At 38.3% G+C, this 27,029-nt stretch overlaps 1 protein-coding gene across 1 annotated transcript in view; it reads left to right on the top strand.

Moving 5' to 3' along the window:
* Positions 1 to 358: 358 nt before the first annotated feature.
* Positions 359 to 27,029, top strand: part of DGKI (diacylglycerol kinase iota) — a 124,391-nt gene continuing 97,720 nt past the window's right edge. Inside the window, exons 1-7 of the mRNA XM_059845932.1 lie at positions 359 to 465; positions 10,080 to 10,175; positions 12,688 to 12,762; positions 15,146 to 15,202; positions 15,861 to 15,926; positions 21,657 to 21,728; positions 22,029 to 22,145. Of these exons, the coding sequence (XP_059701915.1) occupies positions 12,745 to 12,762; positions 15,146 to 15,202; positions 15,861 to 15,926; positions 21,657 to 21,728; positions 22,029 to 22,145 (330 nt within the window). The 5' untranslated portion in view covers positions 359 to 465; positions 10,080 to 10,175; positions 12,688 to 12,744. The remainder of the gene's footprint in view (positions 466 to 10,079; positions 10,176 to 12,687; positions 12,763 to 15,145; positions 15,203 to 15,860; positions 15,927 to 21,656; positions 21,729 to 22,028; positions 22,146 to 27,029) is intronic.

The raw sequence follows: 27,029 nt of genomic DNA, 5'->3' as shown, positions 1-27,029 counted from the left end.
CTAGTTGGTGTGTGAGGAATAGGTGAAATGCATGAGGACTCCACTAACACTGGCAAACATAACCACAGACAGTCCACTGGATTTGATATTTCAGGTTAGTGCCAGCTGAGTAACTGATCTCCATTAAACAGTAATTTCCAGTGATCAGGTTGCTTTATTCTTTTCCTAAACTGCTTTAGCAGGAGATGGCATTCAAGCACCATTTCACTGAAGCTGAAATGAAATGTGTTGCTGCCTCTTCTGATTTCAGGAGAAGGCTGGGGACGATGTTGGGTAGTTATGTTAGAGATATATTTGTTATATATGCATTTCATATATACACTCAATTTATTTGTCTTTTTCTTTTCAATTTGCAGGAAAGCAATCTCCAGGTCAGGCCTCCAGCACTTGGCTCCTGTGCATTCCCTCAACATTCCAGTCACCAATGGACCTGTGAAGGAACCAAGAGCGGCCTTAGAGTGGACTGTACGTGTTTGGTTTTTTGGCAGTTAATTTGAGCAGTATCTTTAGTTGTTGCTCTCTCCATCCTTAAATCAATATAAGACATCCTGTTGCTATCAGAATTAGTGCTAGTCATTAGGAATATGCTTCTATTATGAGGCAGAGACATGAAAACTTGTGGGGACTTGAGCAAAAAGGACGGATTTTCCAGCCTGGAAGTTGGTTACATTTTCCCACCTCCTTGTTGAAAAAGGTTGATCTAATTTTAGCACAGCAGGGTTTTGTGCCTCTGTTTGATGAGCCAAAATTTATGAAGACACGTGTCAAGTTGTCTGCATCTGCAGAGTAAGTAATTGAAATCTTTGGTCACAGCTCTTTGTTGGTATGATTAGATTTTTTCTGGGCCCAAGTGTGTAGACATGGAAACCATGTTTCCACCCCTCGTCTTGCTCTTTATGTTTCTGGGCTGAACCACTCTAGAGCTGGCCAAAAGTTAAAGCAGATTGTTAAAGCATTGTCCAAATCTCTTTTAAACACTGGCAAGCATGGGGCATCAACCACCTTTCTAGGAAGACTGTTCCAGGGTTTGGCCACCCTCTCTGTGTTTACTAGTGCAAGTCTATACCTCCCCTGAACCATCCCCACACGCCTTCCATGTGGTTATGCACTGGTAAGAGATAAAAAGATGAGCACAAGCCAGCAGGTCACACAAATGTCTCAATTAAAGCAAAGCATACAGAAGATTTTACACTTGGCTATTGGTAAAGAGGTTGATTCATTGCATTATCAAGGAACCAGCCACCCAAGCAGCCTCTAGTTGAAGATAACTTCTGTTTTGATGATTATGGCTTATATTTATCTTTGTTCTCTATATCAAAACAGAATTGATTTTTAGATTGCCTGCTCTTCTTGAACTCCAGGTGTTGCACTCAGAGTTTAAAGGGATGAAATTTTACAGGCTGTGTTGCAAGAAACTGGATTAAATTCGCTATGAGGGTCTGCAGTTTGAAAGCTGGCATAGAATCCTCTTGGAAGCGCTTTGGAGAATACCTTGATCCTTCACTCCAGCAAACCCAGGTGCTGATTCATCAAGGCAGTAAAAATGCCTGTTTTGAATCATCACATCTGTTCAGTAGAAATCTGAAGGATCAGTCACATAAGTGAAGGGTTAAGCACATCAGCTAAATTAAACATCTTTGAAAACTGTACTTTAGAAAAAAAAAACAGCAACAATCCCTGCCAACCACACCCCCCCCCCCTCGCCCAGGAACTCCAAGTCCAACAACCACAGCTTGCCCTTCCTCAGCCAATTGTCTGGTAGTTCTTTACCAGTGTGATCCATGATCCCATGATGATTACTCCTTTTACCTGATGTGATCCCTATACATAAATACAGCAGGAGTTGCTATAAGTTGGTAAATATTGATTAAATATTTTGGGTTTTAATTGTGTGTGGTTTTTTTTGTAGTTTGCTTCCGTGGTTAGGGTTTAAATTTTTGATCGGATAATTTCTTAGCTGTTTTGTAGCCCCTCAAACTGGTATTGCTGTTTTACTTCACACTTTGATTGGAGAAGGGAGGCAACTCTGTGTCATGTGGGGAGAGGGACATGATAGTGAGTGGGAGACATCTGTGGTTAGGAGGAGACTTAACTGACCAGCTGTAGTAACTGATAAAAGGGAGAAAGGTGTTTCTCAAATCTGAGGTTTGATGGAAGTAAGGTTTGGACATATGGGGAGGTTGAAGTGGACCAAAGGTTTTCAATATGCAGTGAATTTCAACAAACTAAAAAACCACTAAGTTTTAAATTAAGTCCAGAGGTATATTTGGTAGAGTGAAAAGATATTTCAGTTGATGTGTCAGAGCCAGACAAGAAATTTTTGTATTTAATCACTGGAAGGCTGCATTGATCAGTGTGTGTTGCATCCTCATATACATCATCCTCTTCTTCAGTATTTCTGAGGATGATTCTCCAAGGACACATGACGGGAGATCTTTCCAAAGTCTCAGTGACATGAGCATAAATTGTCTCTTGACTTTAAAGGGAGGAAATATTTTTTACCACAGTCTTCACAGTAATAACTGGAAAGAATTCCCGAGCCATTGCCTTCCTTTTTGAGAACTCCTTTCAGATGATTTGCCATTATCAGATGAACCTGTGAACAAGGCACTGAGGCAAAGAATGGGATTCCATTCTCTGCTCTGTCACTTACCTTGTGAGTGAGCTCAGAGGGGTTGTTTTTCCTCTCAGTACATCAGCCTCTCTAGCTGTACAACAGAGATGATGATTCTCATGTCCCCTAAGACTTGTTGCACAAAACTCCCCAGTATTCTTTACTATTGTTTTTGCTATTGTCTCTCTTCCCTGAGGTTTCTTTTCCCTAAAATACTTATAAATCTCCAGTTTAATCACATTTTTTGCTCTTAATTCAAGTTAACTTGTAGCTTTGCTGTATAATTTAAGGTTCTCTTTTCACACCAGGGCCATACAGAATACAGTGTGTGGAGTAGGTGTTATAATAACCAGAGGGGAGTGCTGGGGGTGCCTTACCAAAAAGGAATTGACCTAAATGGCTGCCACTGGGGTCTGTTTATGCCTATCCCTTTCTCCCACACACCTTCATTTCAGACATCACTCCCAAGTGTTAAATAATAAAGTAGGTAATTCTAGCCAGATTCTCAAGTGAGTACACACTGAGCCACCCAACACACTGCCTGTGTACCCTTGAGGATCCAGGTCTTTTTGTTTTTTTCTGTTGCCATGTTCTACCAGGGATTATAACCATAAGTTTGTACAGAAAGTTCTCCTGTAATTTTCTTTTAACTACTGCCTTCTAGCTCTTGCTTTCTATGGTGCCTACAAAACTACTGACAGCCACTTGGAATAGTGGAGTGTTGAACATCCCCAAATCACTCTTTTTTTTTTTTTCATACTGTATTTTTTCTGTTAATGCTTATTTCTTTCCTTGTCCCATGATAATGAGACTCAAAATCTTTCCTCTACTACTTAAGAAGCATTTGAAGGTATTCAGTTTTAATTATTGGAGGTCAATGAGAAAACTTGACTGATCTATGCTTTGTGCTCTGTGAATGCACAAATTGGTGTCCTCTGGGTACAAGCTGAATGGTTTTAGAGGAGAAATATTACAATTTATACCATAAATTATGCGTATAAAAGACAAAGCCAGAAATCTTTTAGGTCTTAACAAGAACAGAAAACCGTGTGTCGTAGTAGAAACTGAAAAATGACATTTGGCAATATGTGGAAGCAGGCTTAGGTCAGGAGGATTGTACAAGGCACTACCTGATTCCACATGGATGGAGTAAGGAAAGCCAGATCTCATCTAGTGTAGAATCTTACAGGAATAGGAAAGGTAACAAGAATGGTTTCTGTAGGCAAATCAACAGTGACAGGAAGAGCAGGAAAAATGTTGGCCTGCCACTGAATAGGGTGGAGAACATGGAAAATCTGAATTGCTCAGACCTGTTTTTTTTTTTTTGTTTTTACCTCCATTTTAGCTCGTAAGAGCTGCCTTGAGCAGTCCCAGGTCACTGATAGCAGGGTCTGAAAGAAGGAAAACCTGCTTTTGTGGAGGGTGATCAGGTCAAGGAGTACTTAGACTGAACACACAGAAGTCTGTGGGACCTGATGGGTTGCACATAAAGGTGCTGAGGGAGCTGGCTGATATCACTGCTAGGACAGCCTGGTGTTTTTGAATGGTCATGATGGTCAGAGGATGTTTCTGAGGACTGCAACAAAACAAATGTCCATTCTGCCTTCAGGAAGGGTTAGGAGTATCTAGGGAATACCAGGCTAATCAGTCTTACCCTGATTTCTATGAAGGTTATGGAGCAAATCCTTCTGGAAGTAATTTCCAAAAATATTAAGATGTGACTGAGAGTATTCAGCATTGATATATGGAGGGGAGATAGGCTGGTCAGGCACTAACAGATTAAATGACTGTCTTGGTAGATGAGGGGAGACAATTGTGTTGACTTTTGCAAGGCTTTTGACACCATCTTCCTTAACATTCTTGTAGATAAACTGATTGGATTATGGACTAGACAAATGGACATGAAGTCACCTATATCAGTGAGGTGTTTAAAATTAGTGAATGTGACTTTTAAAGGAGTCTTGCATTATATTCTGTGCCTTTTTGGCACTTGTCTGTAGTTCTGTCTGCTTACTTTCATGGACAGTAAGTATTTGGGAGTGCCTAATGATGTATTAAAGCTTGGATAATCAGTGTGTTAATACAGAAGTACATGTTTTACATATGATGAAACATTTCCCTCATTCTAGATAAGTTTATTTCTTTTCCCCATTAATGGTTTGGCTTCTTTATCATAACTTCCTAAAAGCTATACTAATGTTAACCCTGAAGGATGGGCTTTTCTTCCATTGGAGGGTTCTCAAGGCTAAGTTTTGAAATTGAAAATTAAGCATTCAGTTGAAAAGAGATGTTTATATTTATTTGCTCTCATGGTAAAAGAAGAATCCCAGGGTATTCCATTAATCACATAAAAAGACGGAGAGATGATAGGAATTCTAGTTCAAATTATGCAGTGATGAGTGGAAGCCCCATGCATATTTAAAAAATGCTGAATTTTTGTGTGCAGTTGACACTTGAAGTGCTGTGTTCTGGGTCAGTAGTTCTACTTTGCTTCTTTTTCATGAAGGTTTGAGATCTAATATTCTTTCCAGAGAGCTCTAAAGAGAAAAGAGGTCTGTCATATTTCAGAATGGTGGCCATATCTTTGTATTTTTCCAGTGGTGTAGAGGACGCAGTGATTTTGCAGAAGGTGCCCATCCAGAAAACATGTATTTTTTTCTTATTGCTGCAGTACAACTGTTATCAGCCAAAGCAGTGGTTCATGAGGACATAGGTAATCATCATCTTTGTTGATAGCACCTGAACATTGCTGCCCCATAAAGACAAATGTTGTCATTCTGCTTCTGTATATAGGTGATCTCTCAGCTGAGGCTTAGGGGGATCTCAAAAGGCAATTGATGCAGAGATGTTGGAAAGCATGGTGGGGGAAAGGAGAAACCTATCCCTATGCTGTTCTATTTTGCTCTATGTCCACATATTACACTTGCAATAATTAAAGAATAGGTGACCTCTACATGAAAAATATTCCCAAATTAAAATGTGCTAAGATGGAGTTAAAATTGAGAATATAAATCAACAGAAAAATATTTCAGGCACTGTTCCTGTTTGCAACACAAGTATTGCAAACTCTGAAATTTCAGACTTAAGGGTGAAACATAATCCAAACATGACAGAAAGATATTTGGGAAAGAGACATCCAAACAAATTTGTGTCCTCTCAATAGTCATTTCCTAAAGAAATGGGGCAAAATTAATAATTTTTACTTGCAAGTATATTTAATTAAGTTTAGATTGATGACCACTGATTTCACACTAATCACAAGTATCACCCAAATGCATATTTGCAAGAAGATTCTTCTCTCTTGCTGGAGTGTTAACAAAGGGAAAATTTTCTTACTGATTTATTTTAGAGATTTTTCTTAAATAGTTTTTTGCAGAATGTCAGTCATAGCAGGAGTGGAGGAGAGTTCCATCCCTCCTGTTACAATTGGACTTACAGCTCTTTTGAACTAGAAGGTTGGGCTGACTGGTTTATTTGTTTGGCTGAATAAGTACAGCTGCTTGAGGTGGCAAATTAAAACAGCCAGGTTTATCTTCATTGCTTTTGAAACCATGCTGACTGCAGTCTAAAGAACAGTGAGGTATGGAGAATAGTGGTGGGTGTTAGTAAAAAGGTAAGTCTTGCTCTGATATTTACTATGCTGGAGAGCCTGAAGAAATCTAGTTCAGTGGATGAAATATGCACAGCAAGTCATGAACACATGCATACAATTACATGGTTCCCAAACTCCTGGTCCTTGAATTCTTATTTCTCTTCCACTTCAGGGGGGATTGTGTGTGGGGCTTGTTTTGCATGCAAGGAATGTTTGCTATACTGAAATTATTTTTGTTTGCTATTAAGGTGGTAATGGATCAGGAGCAATCAAATGGGAAGTCTCCACCTGGGAGATGGAGAGATATTGAGAATGGTGTGTCCCCTGTGAGCCAGGCTGCCAGGAAAGCACTGCTGCCTCCACTTCACTGAGCACGGGCTCGTTTTCTTCCCAGGACACTGAGTTCACACACTTGTGAAGGCTGGGAATCTGGAGACAAGAGAAAGTTCACAGTTTTCTTTATTAGGCCACAGTCATTGCTGTTTTATCCACAATGATGGACAGTATCCATTTTCCACATAGCAAGTCAGAGCAAAATGTGTCAGCCCGAAAGCATGATTTGATGGATCAGCTGAGGTGGCACCAAAAGCATCAGCCCCACTGAGGCCATCTTTAACCCACCACTCTTTGTGTCAGATCCAAAGTTATGTGGTCACAGGGTGAGTCATTTTGTCTAGCTGATTTGGTGGATACGATATTGTATTTGCTGGGTCCCCTGTGGCAGGAAGCCATGATGAATCTGACTCTATGTCCTCAGAAGGCTAATGTATTATTTTATGATACTATATTATATTAAAGAATACTAAACTAAACTATGATAAAGAATACAGAAAGGATACTTACAGAAGGCTAACAAGATAAGAATGATAACTTGTGACTCTCTCCAGAGTCCCAGCACAGCTTGGCCCCAGTTGGCCAGTGAGTGAAAACAACCCACACCCGAATCCAATTAAACAATCACCTGTTGGTAAACAATCTCCAAATACATTCCACATGAGCAAAACAAAGGAGAAGCAAATCAGATAATTATTGTTCTCCTTTTTCTCTGAGGCTTCTCAGAGAAAATCTTGGGCAAAAGGATTTCTCCAGGAAATGTGAATGCCACAATTAAGATATCTAGTTTTTTTTTCATTAGCTGAATGGATTTTATGTGTAGCTTTACAGGCACAGAGTCAACATGAGGAAAATGGCAAGAGCATGAGACTGGTGTCTGTGTCTTCAGGGACAGAAAGAGAGCAGCTGCTTCTTTAAAAGCCATTAAATCCTCAAGCCAACGAAAGACATCAAGTACAAAATAAACCAAACTGGCAAACTTTTTATGAAAAAAAAAAGGCTGTGTCAAAATATACAAGTGATGACAGAGCCTTTACTGTGGTTTAGCTTTGTGTTAAACAGGATATCATCCTAGAGGTGATAGGAGCTCATATCAGGGACCTCTGTTAGCTTCTGTGTTGGTAGGTGGTGATGAGTGCCCTTTTGTCCAGCATGTTGTGGAATATTGCCTGTAAATTTTGGGGTAGAAAATACTGACTTTTTTGAAGTCTAAATTCTTCATAGAAATGTATTGATTTTTGTCAAAATTTTCTGTTAGAAATGAAAAAAAATTGACTTACAAAATGTCCCAGAACTTCCTTTGACTATATCATGATTTTCATAAGTGGCAAAAGAGTGTCTCATCATAAAAATTACAGAGCCTTGTTAAATTTTAAACAGTGAAGTTCAAATAATTCCCTTTGATCTTATTGAGAAAAATTAACTGAGAAGGAAGGAACTTTGAGGGAGGGTGTTTCATCTTGGGCAATCTCAGCTCTTTGCTCTGATTCAGGATGAAAGATTTTCCAAAAGTCCATTTACTGGAATTGAAATTGTGAGTTTTCACATGCAGTGCTGTGAAATTTTCTGTGGTTGCAGGTGTCTGGAGGTGTGCCACTCATACCAGATCAGGTTGTTTACATTTTTATTGGCCTAGTTGTGGTAGAATTCTGTAATAACATGAACTGTGAAGGTCATCCTTGTAGACTACTAACTAATTTTATTTACATGGTGATGTAAAGTTAGACAAGTAAATCTCTGATATAATCTGGAACAGTAGAGAGCAAACAGTCCAAACCAGGTTAGGGAAATAGGCCACTTTATCTTTAGAAATCCTGATGGCAAGTTATGTGCACCTGGTCCAAATGAAGGGGTGGTTAATCTAATTTTTAATATGATTTTTATTCCATGTTATAAATTCTGTCCCAGAAGTTGTGTGCTTTCTTATTTAGCTTTCAGAGTTGGTCTTTCTTAAGAATGTTTTATATCCTATGAGATTTACCTCTTGTTTATAATTTTGAGTTGACACTGTTTTGTCAGCAGAGAATCTGCTCAGGTCAAGCACTCTTCAGTGGGCTTGTATCCTCCTGCTGAAGAGAAAATAGCTGCAATATAAGGACACATATGAGGGATGGAGCTAACAATCTGAATTATGTACCCCTTAAGAAAGGCTTGAAAAATTTCTTAAGCTAGTGCAAGTTCTTAGAAATTGTTTTGCATTATAAAAGTGTTGAAAATCCTTATCCAAACTATGGTACTCTGGGAATTAGAACACTTCTGATGAAGTTAAAGACCTGCAGACAGGTAGACTTCTCACCAAAAAACAGCTGGTGTTGGTCTTGTCCTCTGGTTTTACTGGAAGTGAACACCATGGCTTTGGTAGGCACCATGTGCACTCTTGCCTATGTCCTGGCTGTTGTGGATGCACACCAGAAGGAAAAGCATTTTGCTACTTCTGCTTTTCTGTATTACCTAAGCAATCAGCATAGCAAGAGAAGCTATCTCATTTTATCACTTTGAAACTGACAGTGGTATTTTAAATAAATTATTTTCTCCAAGATGGCTATTTCGGAGCATCCTGCTGTCGGACGCCATCTGTTTGGTGAGCATCATCATTTCTGACTTCTGCAGTGTGGGAAGCAAATGTCAGACTGTCAAAGCATTTTCTATCATGCTCTAATTCTGGCTGAACAGAATTTGCTCAAGTAGCGTACAGTAGACTTTGAGGCTTTTTATTCACATCAGGATTACAGGCAAGTGAAACCCACGGTCTATTTACAATCAAGTTTCTCTAGAACAAGAATTTGAATAGAATCAAGGTACAAATTTGGTCAAATGAGGCTGTCAAGACAAAATTAAATGTTACCCTAGATGTTAGATGTTGATCACTCCTAATTGTCAGTGTGCTAGGTAGACTTTTTTTGATAGCATTCTCAGATGAATATGTTGTTCTTTCATGTATAGGGTTCAAGTTTAGTCTCTCTTGGTAGTATAAGGCTTTATTGAGGTATTCACAAATAGAGTGCTGACCCAGCTATTTCAAGGAAAACATTTTCTCTAGTCTAGTTTGTCCTATCATCCTAAAGTTATAGTCAGCATGTTGTTTTTTACTCCTGTGCCTGGTTCTCAAATTTTTTTGTTTCTCCCATTGAAAGTTCATTAGCTGTGTTTTTGTTTCATCTCTCTGAATTTTCTGTTTCTTTAAAATTCTGTGTACATCCCATGCTTATGAAATCTGAATTTCCAGTTAAACTATGCAGCATGTGGGAAGAACATCAGCAAAGTTTAACTGAAGTGTGTTCAGATTGGTGAACACACCAATTGTCAGCATCTTTTAAGCTGGGCTGGTCAGCCAGGGTAACGCTGTTATATGCTATGGCTTTGTGTTGTAGAAAACCAAAGCAATACCTGGTGGTGTGGTAGTTGGTTTTTGTTTGGCCTTTTTTTTTTTAGTTTATTTTAGCTTTCTAAATTTCTAGATTATCAGATTTCCCCCCCCCCCCCATATGCTCACATGGGTGAATTTCACAAAACAGATTAATAACTATTTCTTTTTCCCAGGAAAATGCTGTGAATGGAGAGCATCTGTGGCTAGAGACAAATGTTTCTGGGGACCTCTGCTACCTGGGGGAGGAGAGCTGCCAAGTCAAATTCTCAGTGAGTTATTTTTGGATTTCTTTTTCTGAGGTAACAAGCCTGGCTTCAGACTGATGCAGTGCTCAGTCGCTTGAGAGCTTGAATTGTTTGCCTGTGTTCCAAAAGGAGAGCAAAAAGGGCAAAAGGCTTTTGGTCAAGACTTTATTGCTTCAGGAAAAAGGCCCAAACCAGTTTTGATTGACCCAGATTATTTACACAGTGAGAAAGTATGTAATGAATAGCTTTACTAACATGGAAAGGAGGAAAAAAAAAGAGTAGAATACTGATTTGTTTCAGGAATATTAAGACACTAGTCTATTTTACATGAAAATATACACAAATATATCACTTGTTGTAGCCTCTGAGAGGAGGAACTGATTAAATTTCTGCAATTTTAATCGCTGCAAGGGTTTGTACTGAATTTTTCAAACTCTTGAATGTGTTCACCAGCAATGAGTGCACTCGTATATGAGTGTTTACCTTCTCCTGTTTGGGAATATTCAAGGTTAGCTTTCTCCTGCTGAAGCTTTTCTGCTGTCTATGGAAACATTTCATTGGAGTGGTCTCAGATCCATGAGTATCTGTTCTTTGACTGTTGCACTTTGAGGCTACTTCAGGAGCTCTTTCTGCCTAGTGTTTCAGTTAAATTGCTTCATCAAAAGAGAATAAAATACCCAAAGCCCTCTCACTTTGGTATTTAGGAAGCTCGGGAAGAGAGTGGGGATCCTGTGGTCATGTCCTTGATCTGAAGCAATGCTCTAAGGGAGTAACCCAGCCCTTGGATTGAAAAGGTTAAAGGGAATTCCTCTTCTCTGGGATGTTTGTGGTTACCATCAGTGACTCTTCATGATACTGCCTTTCTGCTTTTATTACTACCCTCGCCACCTTCAGAGCATTTAATTCAAATCAAAGCATTTTGATTCACTCATCACCCCCAGCATTCAGGGCAATGTGATCCAAAATGCTTTCCATAGCTCACTTTTGTGCTTTCCATCGCACAAATTTAATATCTATCTCCTAAAACTTCTCAAGCAAATTGGGTGCATTATGGTGTATATATAGCATTAAGGCCAAGCCTGAGAAGCCTATGCCTCCTTCAGAGTAGTACTGAAGCAACTGCTGATTGTATGGTAATACTCAAGGGAAGTGTCACTGTGTGTTTGCTGTGCACTTACACTGGTCCTGAGACACTGAGTTCTGGCAAAACCTGGATACAGGATTTCTTTGGCTGAGTGGACCTTTGGTCTGACCCAGTATGACGGTTCTTGCGTTCTCAGGAGATTTTTGACTTCCTAAAACTGAACAAATTCTTCCTCGTGATTACATTTCCATGTTGCATTGAAAGTAGCATGGAAATTTAATAATGTATGGTTTTTACAGAGATAGAAAACAAACTTGGCAAACACAGAGATAAAACTCATGAACTTACCAAGTTATGAAACAGGTGAAAGCCTAGTCTGCTATACAATGCCATGATTCTTCAGGTGAAACATTAGAACACAATATGCATGTGAACATGTACAGTTAGGGTGTAGCCAGATAATTAAGATAATTCATAAAATTATTTTAATTATTCCATAATGAGAGCTGAAGCTGTGTTCCCTGTTATTTTTTAGTGAGCTTATTTAAAATATGCTGAAAATTATAAAGAAATAATTTATTAGAGATTTAAATGGACATGAATAAATTGAATGTAAAAAAATCTGAAGCAAAGAAATCTCAACTTACTGTGTATTTATAAATCTTTTGTCCCTCAAGCACAAGTCTGGAAGTTAAATTTCTATGAAAATTAATTCAATCTGGTTAATTAAATTCAGTTTATGGAAGTAAAGTAAGTAAATACATTCTCTCTTCTGGATGTATTCTCTTGCCTTTGATATGCTTTGGCCCAGGGGATTCAATGGAAATTATTTCAAAAGCACTATTGAAATTAATAAAACTAACCAGCATAATTGAGAATTTTGTCCCTGCTGTAACATTTCATAAGCATTTAACAGTATTCTATGAGAATTTTATCATTCTCTGCTAAAATAACCCAAGTACCCAAGTGTTTTTCTGCAAGGCAATGGTCAGGCCCATCAAATTAAATATTTCATGATAGGCAAGAAATGACCTCTTGCAAACAGATCCGAGTTCTCTGGCTTGCAATTTTTCTCCTCTTTGCTCATCATCCTCATAGGATGCTTGCTCACTTTTAGAGTGATGCTCTGCAGGGTTACCCTGACTACTACCTAAAGGGAGGCATTCACTTCTAGTTCACAAGCTGCTGTTCTGTGCCTGGTTTTTTTTTTTCCCACAAAAGTTCAGGTTTTAACCAGAAGAGCCTCAGATTTCATTTATTTATTTATTTATTTATTTATTTATTTATTTATTTATTTATTTATTTATTTACACAGCTGAGAGCACCAAAGGAGGGAAGAAAACATTAAGTGTATTGCATAGGGAGCAGAACATCTCCTGTTTTTCAGCTGACGTTGTTTTCCCCCCGGGCATAGCTCAGCTCCACACACACTCTGTCCCTTTCCTGTTGCAGAAGTCTGCCCTGCGGAGGAAGTGTGCTGCCTGCAAGATCGTGGTCCACAATGCCTGCATGGAGCAGTTAGAGAAGGTGAGACATTGCCATCTTCTGGAGCCTGATGTAGCCAACATGCTTTTAATTCTTTTAAGTCAGGTTTCAGCCTGGAAAACACTCTGCACCAAATTAAGTTTTCACAGCTGTTTTAACAATGTATGTGTGAACAAATCTTGGCTTAAAATTCCATCTTTTTTTTAAAGTATATTTCTTCGAACCCTGTGAACCATTAAAAAAACCCAAAACCAAACAAAGAAAAGACTAGAGAATGCTTTCACAATTTCATTGTTTAAAAAATAAATTGTCTCTGCTTCTAAATGAAAAATTCAAGCTTGAAGATGGAGTATCCGGTCATGTACAAAATTGGCCTTTTACAATTCCCCAACTAAAACCAGCGTAATTCATTGTATGACAGCTATACTTATTATGAGCAGCACAGCATAAGGTGCTAGTGTGAGCTTTCCCCCCTGTATTTACTAGACTGTATTGTTTTCTCTTCGAAACTTCTGAATTCAAGTTTTTTGTCTCTAAAATGGAAAACATCAAACCTTTCCTTCATACTGCCATTATTTCTGTGATCATCTGTCCTGCTTCTCATTTCCTTCAGGGGTCCTTCATCACACCCAGGCACCTACATAATATCTATCACTGACTTCAGTCTTCCCCTCAGAGATTTGTCTTCATTATGCCTAACTGGAAATGTGCTGGAGAAATCTCCTCCCCACCCTTTTCAGTCCTGGTGGGATATGTGCAAAGAAATATGTGTGGGAATTTCCCCATTGCTTTCATTAGAGCTTCATTTTCACTCTTAAATGTTTAGCAATGTTGTTCTTCATAAAAGAGGCTGATGCATTACAAATTTATAGCAGCAACCCTATAAGGAAAGGGCTTTTTCCTTTCCAAGTATTTGGACTCATGTTGACAAATCCCACAGTGATTGCCATAATATCAAGTTGGAGAGGTACCATTTCCACCCCCGATGCTTTTATCCACAGTGAAATTAACATTAGCACATGCTTTCAGCACAAAATGTTACCAGTGAATTTTTCATGATTTCCTTCATCACCAGCAGTGCTGACTTTCCAAAGCCCAGTGAGTTGGTGGCATTGCCAGCCAGAGAAAATGAGCACTTAGATAAAACCCAGCTTCTCTGTGCTGTTTTGGAGACCATGAAAACCCCCTCTTGGCAGAGGGCTTTTACAAAATCTATAAAGTTTAAAACTAGTACATAAGTCTTCTGCTTGACCCTCTCTGCCAAGGTGCTAATTTTAAGAAAAATAAATATAAGCTGGGTCTTTCCAACCTGCCATGATTGAGCAGTGAAACAACAAATTGCAATTCCAGGTGAAGAGCAAGGGAAGACTAATATTATAATCCATTTTATTTCTTTATATGTACTAGTTATTTTGCTTACTTTTTTTGTGTGTGCCTTAAAAAAAAATATTATTTTTGTTTTTCTCCCTAGAACTATGATTTTGAAGGCAACTATTAAATGAGGGAAGAACTTATTTATATGGGGAGGGTTGTATTTAAATTTGGAGAAGCTTGGTCATTCTATGTTTGTAACAAAAACATAGCTGTGCATTGTCTTCAAATGTTTAATTCTTTGAAGGATAGTCAACTCAAACTTGAATTTGTTTAATTTAGTGCATCCTTACTTCACATATCCTTTAGACTTTGTGCAGGCCTCTCTCCTCTTCAGTGCCTATTTTAGTGTCTACATCCCTCTATTCTTATTCCTATTGTTTTTCTTTTCTCAAAACTTTTTCTCATAGGACTACCTTCTTGTTTATTAAATATTTTTTTTCTCTTCACCTTCCCAAAAATATATTCCATTTATGAGATCTCTTGCTCTCTTTGGAGTGGCAACACCACTGCATGAGGCAATACAATGCTCCCCAAATGATTTGTGGCTGGGGAAGTGGATGCAAACATCCTTCTCTAATGAAAAGGTAGAAATTAACGAGTATTTGCATGGCTCTTTATGTAAACTGCAACTTCTCTACAGATTTTGTTTATGAAGACATAAATACAGGATGTGCAAAAAGGTCTTGAGTGAAGAGTGAAATTTCCAGCACGTTTCCAGACCTAAACTGAAGTCTGCACTTGTTTGCAAATGATTTTCAGGAAAACAAAGCAGTTTCCTTCTTGAAGAAGGAGGAGGCAGTTGAAATATTTGAACTGAGTAGGCAGCAATAGCATTAGTGAAGATGGGGGCTGTGTAGAGGTCTACCAAGGAGAATTAATATGGCATATGAAAAGAGATTTTTCTGACATCCAGGTAAGTATCTTTTTTCACCCAGTGAAGCTAGTATTTTAATAAATAATAAGTACTTTGGAAGTCTAACCTAGATGAAGATATTGGAATAAATTTTCTTTCAGCTCACTTTAAGTTCTAACAGTTTTATTTCAATGCCAGATTAATTTTCGCTGCAAACCAACTTTCCGAGAAGGAGGCTCCAGATCTCCAAGAGAGGTGAGTAATGGACAAATTTCTTTTCATTTGACATGTGTGCTGGTCCCCCTGGTGTGCAGCTGCAGAAGTGCTTTGAGATTGAGAGGAATCTTAGACAGAGAATTGGTTCCCAGTGAAGCATGTTCCCCTCTCCAGAATAAATGTAAAATGAATTCGAGCTGAAGCACTCTATTACTTACGCTGACAGAAACCATTTCACCTTTCTGTTGTCTTTTGCCCATTCATTCAGTTATTCTACCTTTTTCCTTTTTTCTTTTTTTTTGGTAGCTTTTTTCTTCCTGACCTTTGAGCTAGTATTTTTATTTTTTAAACAACTATTTTCCTCTCCTTTCACTTCTTCTCTCTTAATATTTTTTTTTCCCCGTCTAGAAGTACCTCAAACATAAAATCAAAGACTTGAAAACCTAAATACTGAGGAAGTAGTTCTGGCCTTATTTCAATGAGATAAAGAAAACACCACCTTGTCCTTATTCCTCCTACAGTTTTGGTGGTTTTTGAGATTCTATGCAGTGCCTGCTGTACATTTTGCTCCAGGAATTACTCTGTTGGCTGAAGGGACTTTTTCTTTAGTGTCTATTAACAAATGTCACATAGATGGTACCACTGAGTGCAAGGTGCCCATGCTCCTCTAACACATCTGTTTTGTCCTTATTTGCAGAACTTTGTGCGGCACCACTGGGTGCACCGGCGGAGGCAGGAGGGCAAATGTAAGCAGTGTGGAAAGGTGAGACTTCCTGCACAGCACAAGCACAACACAGGGCACTTAGGAGTTTAGGGTAGCCAGTAGGTCCTTCCAGTCACTGCATTTTTTTCCTATCACACACACTTGGCCTCTTTTAATAGCTAATGACAAGCCTGAGATGCTGAGCATTACAGCTCTGATTCCCACGTGGGAAGAGAAAGGCAGCTGCATCTGCAGGAATGAGCACAGCGTTTGTCCTGGGAGATTGTGGTGTACTGGCTGCTGAAAGTGAGGAGGAGGAACGCTGTGACTCCTTGAGCCTTTTTAATTGCTAAGCTAACCCTGTACTAATATGATGTTCTTGCAGTGCTGTCCTCTGTGCCAAAATTGTGATGGCCTATTTTTTAGGCTCTTGGAAAAGAAAGGCTGTTGCTTTCTTTCTGCCCCAGCAGCCTCTAAGATATGTGAGACTGCTTTGTGTTTCTTCTGCTTCATAGATTGCAAAAGTTTATTTCTAAAACACTATAAAAAGGGGGAAGAAGTACTTTAACTACTGAAGGTCTTTCTTCTGAAATATTATGAACCCCTGAAATATATTGGGAGATATTTAAACATTAGATTAACAAGTATTCCATTTCCTTTCTTTAGCACTATATTATACTTCTGCCTCCCTCTTTACAACTAGTTAGAATGTCCAGGTCTCATCTCCATGGCACAGCGCTTCAGTCAGAGGAAAATGAGATTTATATCTGCATACTTATGCAGATTTTCAGCTACCAATAGGACATGCAATAAAAATGTGATGCCCTTTTATAGCAAGTACCATGGGGAATGGTGCAGCAAGGCAGTTTGCACGCAGCATTCTTGTGGTATGACTTTGCCATCCTTTTCTGCCTTCTTGGCCTGGATCTCCCCTACAGGCATTTGGAGTTGATTTTGCAGTGAGAGTACTCACAAGGTATCATATCAAAACTTATGCTGGGTATGTACCCATGGGCAGCCTTGGTTGATCAAGGTCTTCAAATCCAACCATCAAACAGACAATAGAGAAAACTTCAGAGAAAATCTCAGTTTTCGCCTTAAATAAGAAATATTCAGTTAAGAATAAGATAAGTATGTTGTAGTAGAGTTGTTTTTTGCCAGGAAACAAAAAATTAGATAAAATTATAACTAAAATACTAAATTATATTTATTCTCCAAGCAGTCTCCTATTACAGCAAAAAAAAAATATTCTCTACTATAACATTTCAAAAACCTCCAAGTAAGAGCCACCTTTGTTATTCTCTTGTCTTGTAAGAAAAGGGAAACTATCATAGAAACAGAATGACAGTAAATTTAAAGCAATAAAAAATATTATTCATAGAATACTTAAGGATTCTGGTAGATCTCATTGCTATAGCTGTATAACAGTCCTATCTCATGCATGGAATAGGATGGTTAAGTATTTTAGTGATCATTAATTACAGTTCAAATAAAGAAAGTTTTCAGGATATTCCCCTCTCATGCTTCAAACCATAAGCAAGTGGATAGGAATTAATGCACTCCATCTCCTTAGCACAGCCTTGTGGCTTTATATTCTGTGTGCCATTATGTGCCATGGTTGGCACTTCCTGAAAAACTGAGTCCACAGGGGTTTGTCACTGTTCAACCTTAGATCAGAAGTGCAGTTTGAAATAAATTTTCCATGTTATCATCACTTGCAATGGCTCACATGGGGGACAGTCTTGTAACAAATGAACTGAATTCCTTTTAGATTAAACTTAATTGGAAGTTCACTCTGCAGTTACTGGTGGGAATTCAGTCCACAGGACCAGACTACAGCTAATTCAAAGTAAAATTATCTGAAAATACTTGTGTCTACTCTCTTGAGTACTAACAGAGCCTGTGCTACCCTGTTACACATTATTGCTAGTGCAAATACAGCTTATAAAAACTCATCTAAGCTTTAGGTTTTTACTCTTCCCAATGGTGATTTCACTGATTTTTTGCTGAAGTATTATATAGAGAAATTGGTACCAGGGAAGAGGACCTGGAATGTGCAGTGTAACCAAGAGAAGTATTTCAGTTTTTATCTCATGAATTTCCAGAAATCATGCCTTTATAGTTAAAAATCTATGATAATCTTCCCTGTGGCCTTGCCTTGTTGAACCTTGAGTTCATGTAAAGTTGTAGCATTTAAAACATCCTTTAGCAAGAAATTCCTGAACTTAACTACATGCTATGAGAAGAACTACATTTGTTTGTTTCAAATCTGTCACACACAAGGTCTTTTTCTAATCCTTCATAGCTGTTGTGTTGGAAGGGATGGTAATTAAGAGTTCCCAATCAATGGCATCCACACCATTCATGATGCTTAAGAATTCTTTTCTTTCTCTTGAAGACATGGAAAAAAAAGACAATTTTGTAGCTGTTAGTTATTTGTTAGCTGAGATCATCAGAGAAATCAGGATAATTTCTTTCTTTCTATAATATGACATAAAAATGCTCAGACCATGTGGTCCAGCATCCATTTTTTAGCTATGTGCAGTATTAGAAGCTTAAGGATAAATGAAAAGGAATCTTTCTAATATGCTTCCAGTTATCAGTGGCTGAGGGGTTTTCTGAGACTGAGAACACATTTTGGACCATAATGCTAAACAAACACTATTTTTTTAACCTTCTGTGGTGTCCAGAGTGGAGTGTCTTCCACACAGATGCAATGTGTGCCTACAGTGTGTCTCTGTCACTGGTGTCCCTTTAAAGGCCTGTGGATTGATGCAGGGCTGAATGTAAAGTTAAGACTGAAATTTCCAGTGCTTGAAAGGCCATTCTAGTTCTTTGTTATTTTAGCAGAGATCACCATCCAAATGCTTCTGTTACAGTCTGTATTTGAGTTGTAATAATACCTGTCTCTCCTACAGTTATGCTGCATTAGGGTATCTCTAAGAGCACTAAAAAGAGAAAATCTTTTGTAGGAAAATACTTGCAAAAAAATTATTAGTAGCCCTAACATTGGTGTGAAACTAGTCTTGAGTAATCAATACTTCTGTGGATAAAAATAAAGCATATCAGACCTAGTAATCCTTAGGTGCTCTCTTTGGTGCACAGGTGTCTATGTTAGTTTGTACTTTAATCCAGACTATTCAGACAGGTTGGAATACCAACACAGGTTGGTTTTGTGGCCATTCAGGCACTCTTTTCCTACAAAGTACATTTTTTCTGGTGTGCATAACTGTTTATTTCCAAAGGAGCAGCTCACATGGAGTTTCATGTGTTGTGGAGGGATTGGTTGCTGAGAATCAGTGCTAATCATATACTGTTAGCCTGATGTTCTCAGAAAGGTGAAATTCATTTTCTGCCCCAAATTAGAAATTTTGAGATAGAAGACTTCCTTGCATGATTGAAGACATCTGAAAGTCAGTGCTTCTTCTCATTCAGAGAAGGCAGAAAATATGATTTCTAGTGAAATATGAAGGGTTCCTATGTTTCAGTCCAATGGTCCCTGACAAATCTCCCTGTGACTTACAGTGCATGGTTTATTTTATCAATTACTTTATTTATGAAGCTAGCTTTCAAATAAATGCCATCTTACCTGAAACTCCTATCCTTAGAAAGAATTAGTTCACATTTGTAAAGCAACTTGAGGAAGGAAAGTGGTGTTTTATTGCTACTTATCATTAATATGTTTTTATTGCTGTATAATTTTCTCTAATGACTCCCTAAAAGCCAAATGACTTACTAAATAAATGAAAAATGATCCATCCAGAACCAGACAAGCTGCTCAGTCCATATGTTTAAAATGCACAGCTGATGGGCTGTGGAATTAATGTACTGAATTTAGACTTTTATTATTGGAGATTTTGGGAGAGAAGGGTTTTCCCATTGATGTTGTGAGGCAGAAAAAACCAAAACACGTTGTGCCCATGAGGGACTGAAATAATTATTTTTTATTTTAATGGACTTTGGAACAAGGAGAAACATTGTGAAGCACTAGAGTAAGTAAATGAGGAAAGAGTGTTTTGTCCAGTGTCAGACCTCTGTTCCAGCATTTGTATCACAGCTACTGCTCTTATGCTCACACTGAATGGCAGACAAGATGTGACCAGCCAAAAGTATCTGGCCAGCTTGTCGCTGTTTAGCCACTTCACTACACTCAATTCCTAAACCTGATTATGCCAAATCACAGTCGTTATGAAAAATCTACTCTTTGAATTTCTCTGAAAGTAAACCCTGAGGCATTAGGGGAAGGATTGAAACAAAACTGCAAAAATCTAGCTGGAGGTGACACATGCCTTTTCAAGAGTTGGTCTTGGTGATGAGGTCCATGTGGCAAACTGGTGTGAGTGCATGCTAGGGACACCTGTAGATGAAGCTGCATGATGTAGTTCTGCATTGTGAGCAGGCAGGTAGAGCCTCCTCCTGTTCTGAGTATCCACAGAATTGTTCTCAGCCACCCTGTACAGACAGATTGTAGCTCAACCCCTCACTTCAGAAGACCAAGGCATCTCTGCGTGGGTTTTTTTTTTGGTTGTTTATTTAATTCTTCTTGGTGTGCTTGACCTTTTCATTTCACCTAGCTCTAATAGGCTCATTTGTCCTGCAGGGGAAGAAGGACTTTAATAACAGAAGCAGTGAGGCAATGACCTGTTAGACTTTACTAAATCAGTTTATAACTTTTTTTTTTTTTTGCATTAGGTCTTGGGCATTTTCAGGCATGTAGGAGATTTAGGTATTACTCAGCTTGTTGAAAAGAAAATTGGCTCACAAATTCATCACTTGGTAGAGAGATTGAATTAGAAAATTCTGGGTGGTGATGGGCTACTTACAGAGGTAGAGAGAGGATGATGGAAGGCCATGAGTAAAGGATCCAACCAGCTGCAAATCTGAAATCTAAGCAGTAAAGACAACTGACAAACTGTTCACTGAAATTGTGGACTTTTCGTCTCTCAAGCCATCAACCCAAATCAATTTTTTTTTCTGACTAAGATAACCTTAATTCAGCTCAAAATTACAGACTATATCTTATTGTTTGTTGCATGCAGAAAGATATATATGATCCAATTGTCTTTTAGAATTTACAGCAAAGTCATATTGCATTCTATACAAAGAAGCTCCCCTGTAGGGGAATAAAATTGCATTTTCTGGTTGGGGTGGGTTTTTCTTGCTTTAAAAATGCAACGAAATAATTTATTTTAATTGTGAGATCTGAATCAAGTCATACTGGTTTTTTTGGAACTTATTGGAAAGATTTTAATCTGAGTCAGTTCAATAATTATTATGGTTCAATAATTATTATAGTTCAATAAAACTATAAACCTAATTGCTTCATATCCCTGTCAGAACATTCCGAGAGACATTGGAGTTAATTTTGTTCTGTTGTAAAAAAAAAAAAAAAAGATAATTCTACTTAATAGTAAAAAAGGAAAATAAAAATTCTTATTTATATTTAGAACAAACAAGGCTGCAATGACAGAACACTTAGTTCAACAGAAAATCTGAAACTTTCAAGTCTGTAGAAATCCATGAAAAATTATAATAGACATTTTTTCTCTATTTCTTCCATTGTTTTTAACTACAAAAAAAATTAAGGATAAGTGAAACATTTTGCAGAAATCCTTTTAAAAGAATTTTATGAATATACCCCAGTGGAAGAACCTTCTCTGTTACCTCCTGTAATTGTTTTATCCCCCAAAAATCTGCTTGCCTAGCACACTCACCTGGCTAGACTTAGAGATACATATTTTCTTATAGTCAAAAGGAATTTAATGCTTTTTTTCCCCCTGGTTATTCTAGGGCTTTCAGCAGAAATTCTCCTTCCATAGTAAAGAGATTGTGGCCATCAGTTGTTCCTGGTGCAAGCTGGCGGTAAGTGGAAAATACTTCAGGAGACTGAGTTTAGCTAGGAGTGATTGTGGGGTTTTTTGTTTGTTGATTTGGTGCTTTGTTTGTCTTGGTTTGTTTTTGTTTAAGTATTTTTAATTTTTTTTTTCTAAGAGGGCATGTCTTAGGAAGATAATCTTTAGTTACATGTCCTAAATCTCCAGCTATTGAAGGTCTTGAAGATGATGGAGTTGGGAATATTGCTCCAATTTTTGTACCATCATCCTCTTCCTCTCAAAGTTTCTCCTTTGTCTTTCTTGACTCCAGTATTTCCCTCTCTTCCAGTTTCATAACAAAGTCACCTGTTTCATGCTACATCACATTGAGGAGCCATGTTCCCTGGGGGCTCATGCTGCTGTCATTGTGCCTCCCACCTGGATCATTAAGGTGAAGAAACCTCAGGTAACTGCATGCTGATGTCTGTTTCTGAAGCTGTCTGGCTGTGCAGGGCCTGTCTGGCTGTGCAGGGCCAGCCTGGCTTCTCTGCTTGGTCCTCCTTCACCAAGGCATGCTTGTTCAACCTCGCCTCTCTCCCTGAAACCCAGCATATATTCATGGTGGTTATGAACCTGTATCCTCCTTCCCCTCCATCTAGTCCTTCAGTAAATTTCCCTGTTTGGGATGATCAGCCACAAACATGACTTGTTCTGAGCTAATTCAGCTCAGAACTGTTCCTGTAACTGTGAGTTCAGCAAGCATACTGCAAGACATCCCCTGTGTGGTAGGCAGTCAAGCATGTTTCATTAAATAGAGCTGAGCAAATACAGGGAAAAACTTCACAAACATCCACTTGAACTGCAGTAGGAATTGGCTGTGTCTGGATTGGCATCCCTCTGAATTTGCCTTTAATGGACATGTAAAGAATCAGGTCTTACTTGCACCAGGGCTTGCACATTCAGCAGTAAACAAACCCACACACTCATTGTTGCACATAACAGGCATTGGACTTCAAAGCTTTTGTGATGGAAGTGATAGGTCTTGGAGTGGCTAATTCACTGCTGAACACAAGAGGGAAAAAAGATATCCAGAAGAGAGCTGGCCAGAAATTAAAAGGGAGTTCACATCATGCAAGAATAATTTTTTTCTTTGAAAGTCTGTTTTTACTCCAAGCTGAGCTGAAAGAAACAAACGCTGAACATATCAGGGAGTCAGAAATACTGTTTAATTTTATTTCAGAATAATATTTTTTATTTCCAAGGTCCATCCTTGGGAATTGACCCGGACTTTTTGCCTCCTGGCTGTCAAGAAGAAGCTAAGAAGTTCAGGCTGTAGCCAAGGCACTAAGACAAAAGTAGTCCATGAAACCAGAAAAAGGCCTAAATTGTGACACTGGCCTTAGTTCCAGTTTAGGGATGTGACAGATTTGGGCATGAGTAGGAAGCCGGCTGTTAGAGACAAGGGATAGAGGAAGTACATGGATAGAGTTACCAAAAAATCAACCAAAGAGGCCTCTGTTTTTCCTTTGGGTCAAGAGAGAGCATTGCAATATTCCTAGCCACCTCCACTCTGAGAAAAAAGGCTTTTTTGCCAATTGTGGATTTTCCCCAAACTCTTCTTTCTCTGTTTTACTCAGTCTCCTCCAGAGTAATACTTTTTCTCTTTTGTTGAGGAATGCTTGAGTCCTTGGCAGGGACTTAATATCCTTGGCTAATTTTCAGCAACTGTGTGGTATCTGACAGATGTATCCATGTTTGACCTTACTAAAAGAAGCTTTTCTTCAATTCTTTTAGTTTTTATTTTACTTAATTTTTAGTAGAAAAAGGGGAAAAACCCAAACAAAAACCCCAATAATCCCCGATGTGTAATTTTGTTTTGATTTGGCTTTTGCCCAAAGTAGGGTATATCTTCCTTAGAATATTTGTAGAGAATTTGCTTGCTTGTCCATTTTTTTTAAAAACTTCAAATTAAAAAATAAATCTAATCTAGGTAATTATTATTTATGGAAAAATATCTTTTAAATAAAGGCTTTAAATGTTAAGCCAAAAGAGAGTAGCTGTTAGCTTTGTGTGCCTGAGTCATGAGCACATGAGAGAAAGTACTTGATTATTAACTTGCAATCACATCTGTAGTCCTTGAAATTCATGGTCAGTAGCATGCAAAACCTTATCTTGAGTAACTGGAGCATTAAATAGATCAAAGTTGTATTTAATACAGACAGTGGGTGCATTTCCATGAGGCTTCCTAATAGCACCCATTGGAGTTATGGGAAATGCATCCTTATTACTTTAGAAAAGAGCGGTGAATCTTTTGGATGTGTTTTCAGATTTTTTTGGCAGAAGTGTTGTTATCTTATTTATTGTTTTCTTAGGAAATATTTTTCCTCTCCTGCTGTTTCTGACCAGCTCTACTTCTGTGTATTATGATCCTCTTCACCCTATAGAAATGTTTGGTAAACACTATGAAATATTCACATTGCTTGATCCAGAGAGTACAAACACAATATTTACAAATTGTTGTGACTTCACATTAAAAAATAATGAATGTGTAACCAACAATGTGTTTTTCACGTATTTCGCAGTCAGAATAAATATGGCTAGAAGCTTTTTGGGTATAAAATATTTCCTCAGCTCTAATTAACTACTTACATTGGTCATAGACAACTCTTGAACTGAATTCCCTGCTCATATAAAAATGATTTTAGTGGTGCCTGCATCCTGTTTGTTTGTGGTTTCCTTGAAGTAAATAAGATGGCATTTTGTAGCAAAACCTCTCCCTGTTTTACAATTTTTTTTTTGATTGCCATAAAAATAGTTTTCCATGCTTATTTTGTAAAACGTGGGTCACCACCTTTCAAATATTAGGCTTCACAAAGACCACACTCTGTGTCTCATTACCAACAATGTTGGGCTAGTGAAGCACCATGGTGTAATTGGCTAAGAACAAATTTATGCTGACATCTATGGTCTAAATGGGGAGCTTTTGCTTCTTATAAGCAACTGATTTAAAGATGAGGAATATTCAGCATGGTTCAAACAGTTTTGGAATTGGTGGTAGCCCTGTGTGTAGTGACCCCCTTACATGAATGGAAAACTCCAATAACTCTTCCATGTTATCTGTAATGTGAGCCACTTCTGTATCTTTTCTACTGATTTCCAGTATTTCTGTATCGTTAGCAGTGCTTTGATACCAGCTCTGTTTTCCTGGGGTTCAAAACAATTCCATCTCCTAGTTTGTGAAGCAGATCACCCTTGTTGACTGGTGGTATTTTGTTATAGGTGAGGTTTGGTAGCCAAAGGGGTGTTAGCTCTGGCACTGGACTTGATATATGCCTGTGTTGTGGGAGAAAAGCAGGTGGTAAGGAGGATTTGACTGATGGACTTAGTGATTTACTCTGTCTTCTATTTGGGAAGACAAAGGCAGTAATTGTAAAATTCCAACATTTTTCTGTTCAAGGTGAGTAAATTGGTGTTTTCTTCTCCTCCTTTGAGGACTGTGAACTAGTTCTAGTGAACACTTAGATTTCTGGGCTTATTTCTATATTTCCTCAATTGCTGAGTGCAGCTGGCTTGTCTGATAGTGGTTTGTGAAGGACCAGAAGATGGTCACGATTGACCTTCCCAGATGCTGTTCATTATTAAAGTAATTTGAAAATCAGTATGCTAAAAGCCTTTGAAAACTGAGGATGAAATGTTGTAAAGGAAAAGGTTGAAAGGTTTCATTGGATTTGTCTGAGGGTAGTCCGTGGCCTTCACATCATCCAACACCATACAAGAAGGACTCCAATTACTCTGTTCATCTACCTAAGCTTTCTGAGAGCTATACCGACCATTCAATAATATGAAAAATCTCTTTTTGAAGATGGACAAACTGACATCCACAAAGGAGAGGTTTCCTCTCTAGAGGGAAGTTAGGATTTACTTATTGTGCCCATTTAAAGGTATGCTTTGCTATCAGGTACCTTGCTAAATAACATTGTTTGTTTACAAAACACTCATTACCTTGTTCTGTGAACAAGATATTATGTATCCATTTCTTCAGTTCAGTGTGCAAAGACTGCTGATTCTCTTTGGCTGTTACTCTGCTGCATGTTTGCAAAAAACACGTGTGTGTCTAAGCAGCTTTTTGCGGTTCATCTGCTACGGACATGAGGTTGCAATAACTGCAGCAAAGCTTTAGGTTCTGTTAACACTATAGGTGTAGGCATGTTTGAAAAAAACTAAAAAGAAAAAAGGTGAAATAACATTGTAGACATGTAGCACTTAGTGCCTTTTTGAGTATGGAAATGAAAATAGTTATAGCCATAAATGGAGGCTTAGCCTTAAACTGTTTCTTTAATATAGCTGTATGCCTTTTCCCACCCCACTGTTAGGAACATTATAGGGGCCTTTAATGACAACTGCATTTAAGCATTCTTTAAATTATTCTTTTATAATTAGTCAGGATTTTACTGAGCCTTCTTTACCCTTGGCATGCGTGTAAGCTTTCAGCACACTGCTAACAAGAGTGTGGGTAGACTAGATCTCCTCTTTGACCTGTGTTTTGCCCAAATCCAGGGAGAATCCTTCAGAGAATCCCTGAGGAAATGGGCTAAGGCCCCCATGGGAGGCAGCTGTGAATGTAATGCCCCCATAACTTTCCGTTGACATAAAGGTTTTTGCCTGCAATCAATGTGACTACTGAGGTTGGGCAGCACAAGACCATGCAGATGGGGTTGCTGATGCACTTGGTACTCAGTGCAGTCTTTATGGTTTATTATGCTTTCAAGATCACTTTGTATCAGCATAGGGAAGATTATGAACTTTTAGGTGGTTTCTCAAAATATGGTCTAAAAGGGCAAATTCCTGAAATTGCTCTATAGGGCTGTCTTGTCTTTAGTATTTTCAGGAAGTAACAAGGCATGACTATGTCCTTCTTCAGAAGTGCTGAGAACTTGGGACCTTTTGCTCTATGGCAGGCTTCTCTTGGTCTCTGTGATAGAGGGCAATGCCTTTAGGTATTTCAGTTAGATAGCTGTTAGTTTTTCTTCTCAGGGATGTGGAAGCATTAACTTGTGCACCTGGCATGTCATACTCAAGTCTTGAAATTCTTAAAGTGGTTGATGTGTATTAAACAAAACTTAGTAGCTATTCCCATTAATGTTGTATAGTGAGCAGGATTAAGAATAAACGTCACTTTTTACAGATTTGATGATCTCTGCTTGTTTAGTGGTACACATCTGATCAAGGTCAGGACAGAAAAGAACTTTCAGATGAGCTGAGTGAATCTTGCTTTCCTTCTTATATACGGGGGGAAAAAAAAAAAATCAATGAACTTTCTTCTAATTCGTTGTGCTACTTTGTTTCCTGA

The sequence above is a fragment of the Haemorhous mexicanus genome, chromosome 5 (genome assembly GCF_027477595.1).
Source record: "Haemorhous mexicanus isolate bHaeMex1 chromosome 5, bHaeMex1.pri, whole genome shotgun sequence".
In the NCBI taxonomy this organism is placed as follows: Eukaryota; Metazoa; Chordata; class Aves; order Passeriformes; family Fringillidae; genus Haemorhous; species Haemorhous mexicanus.
Note: the sequence above shows the minus strand (reverse complement) of the source record. Positions and strands in the feature narration are given on the sequence as shown.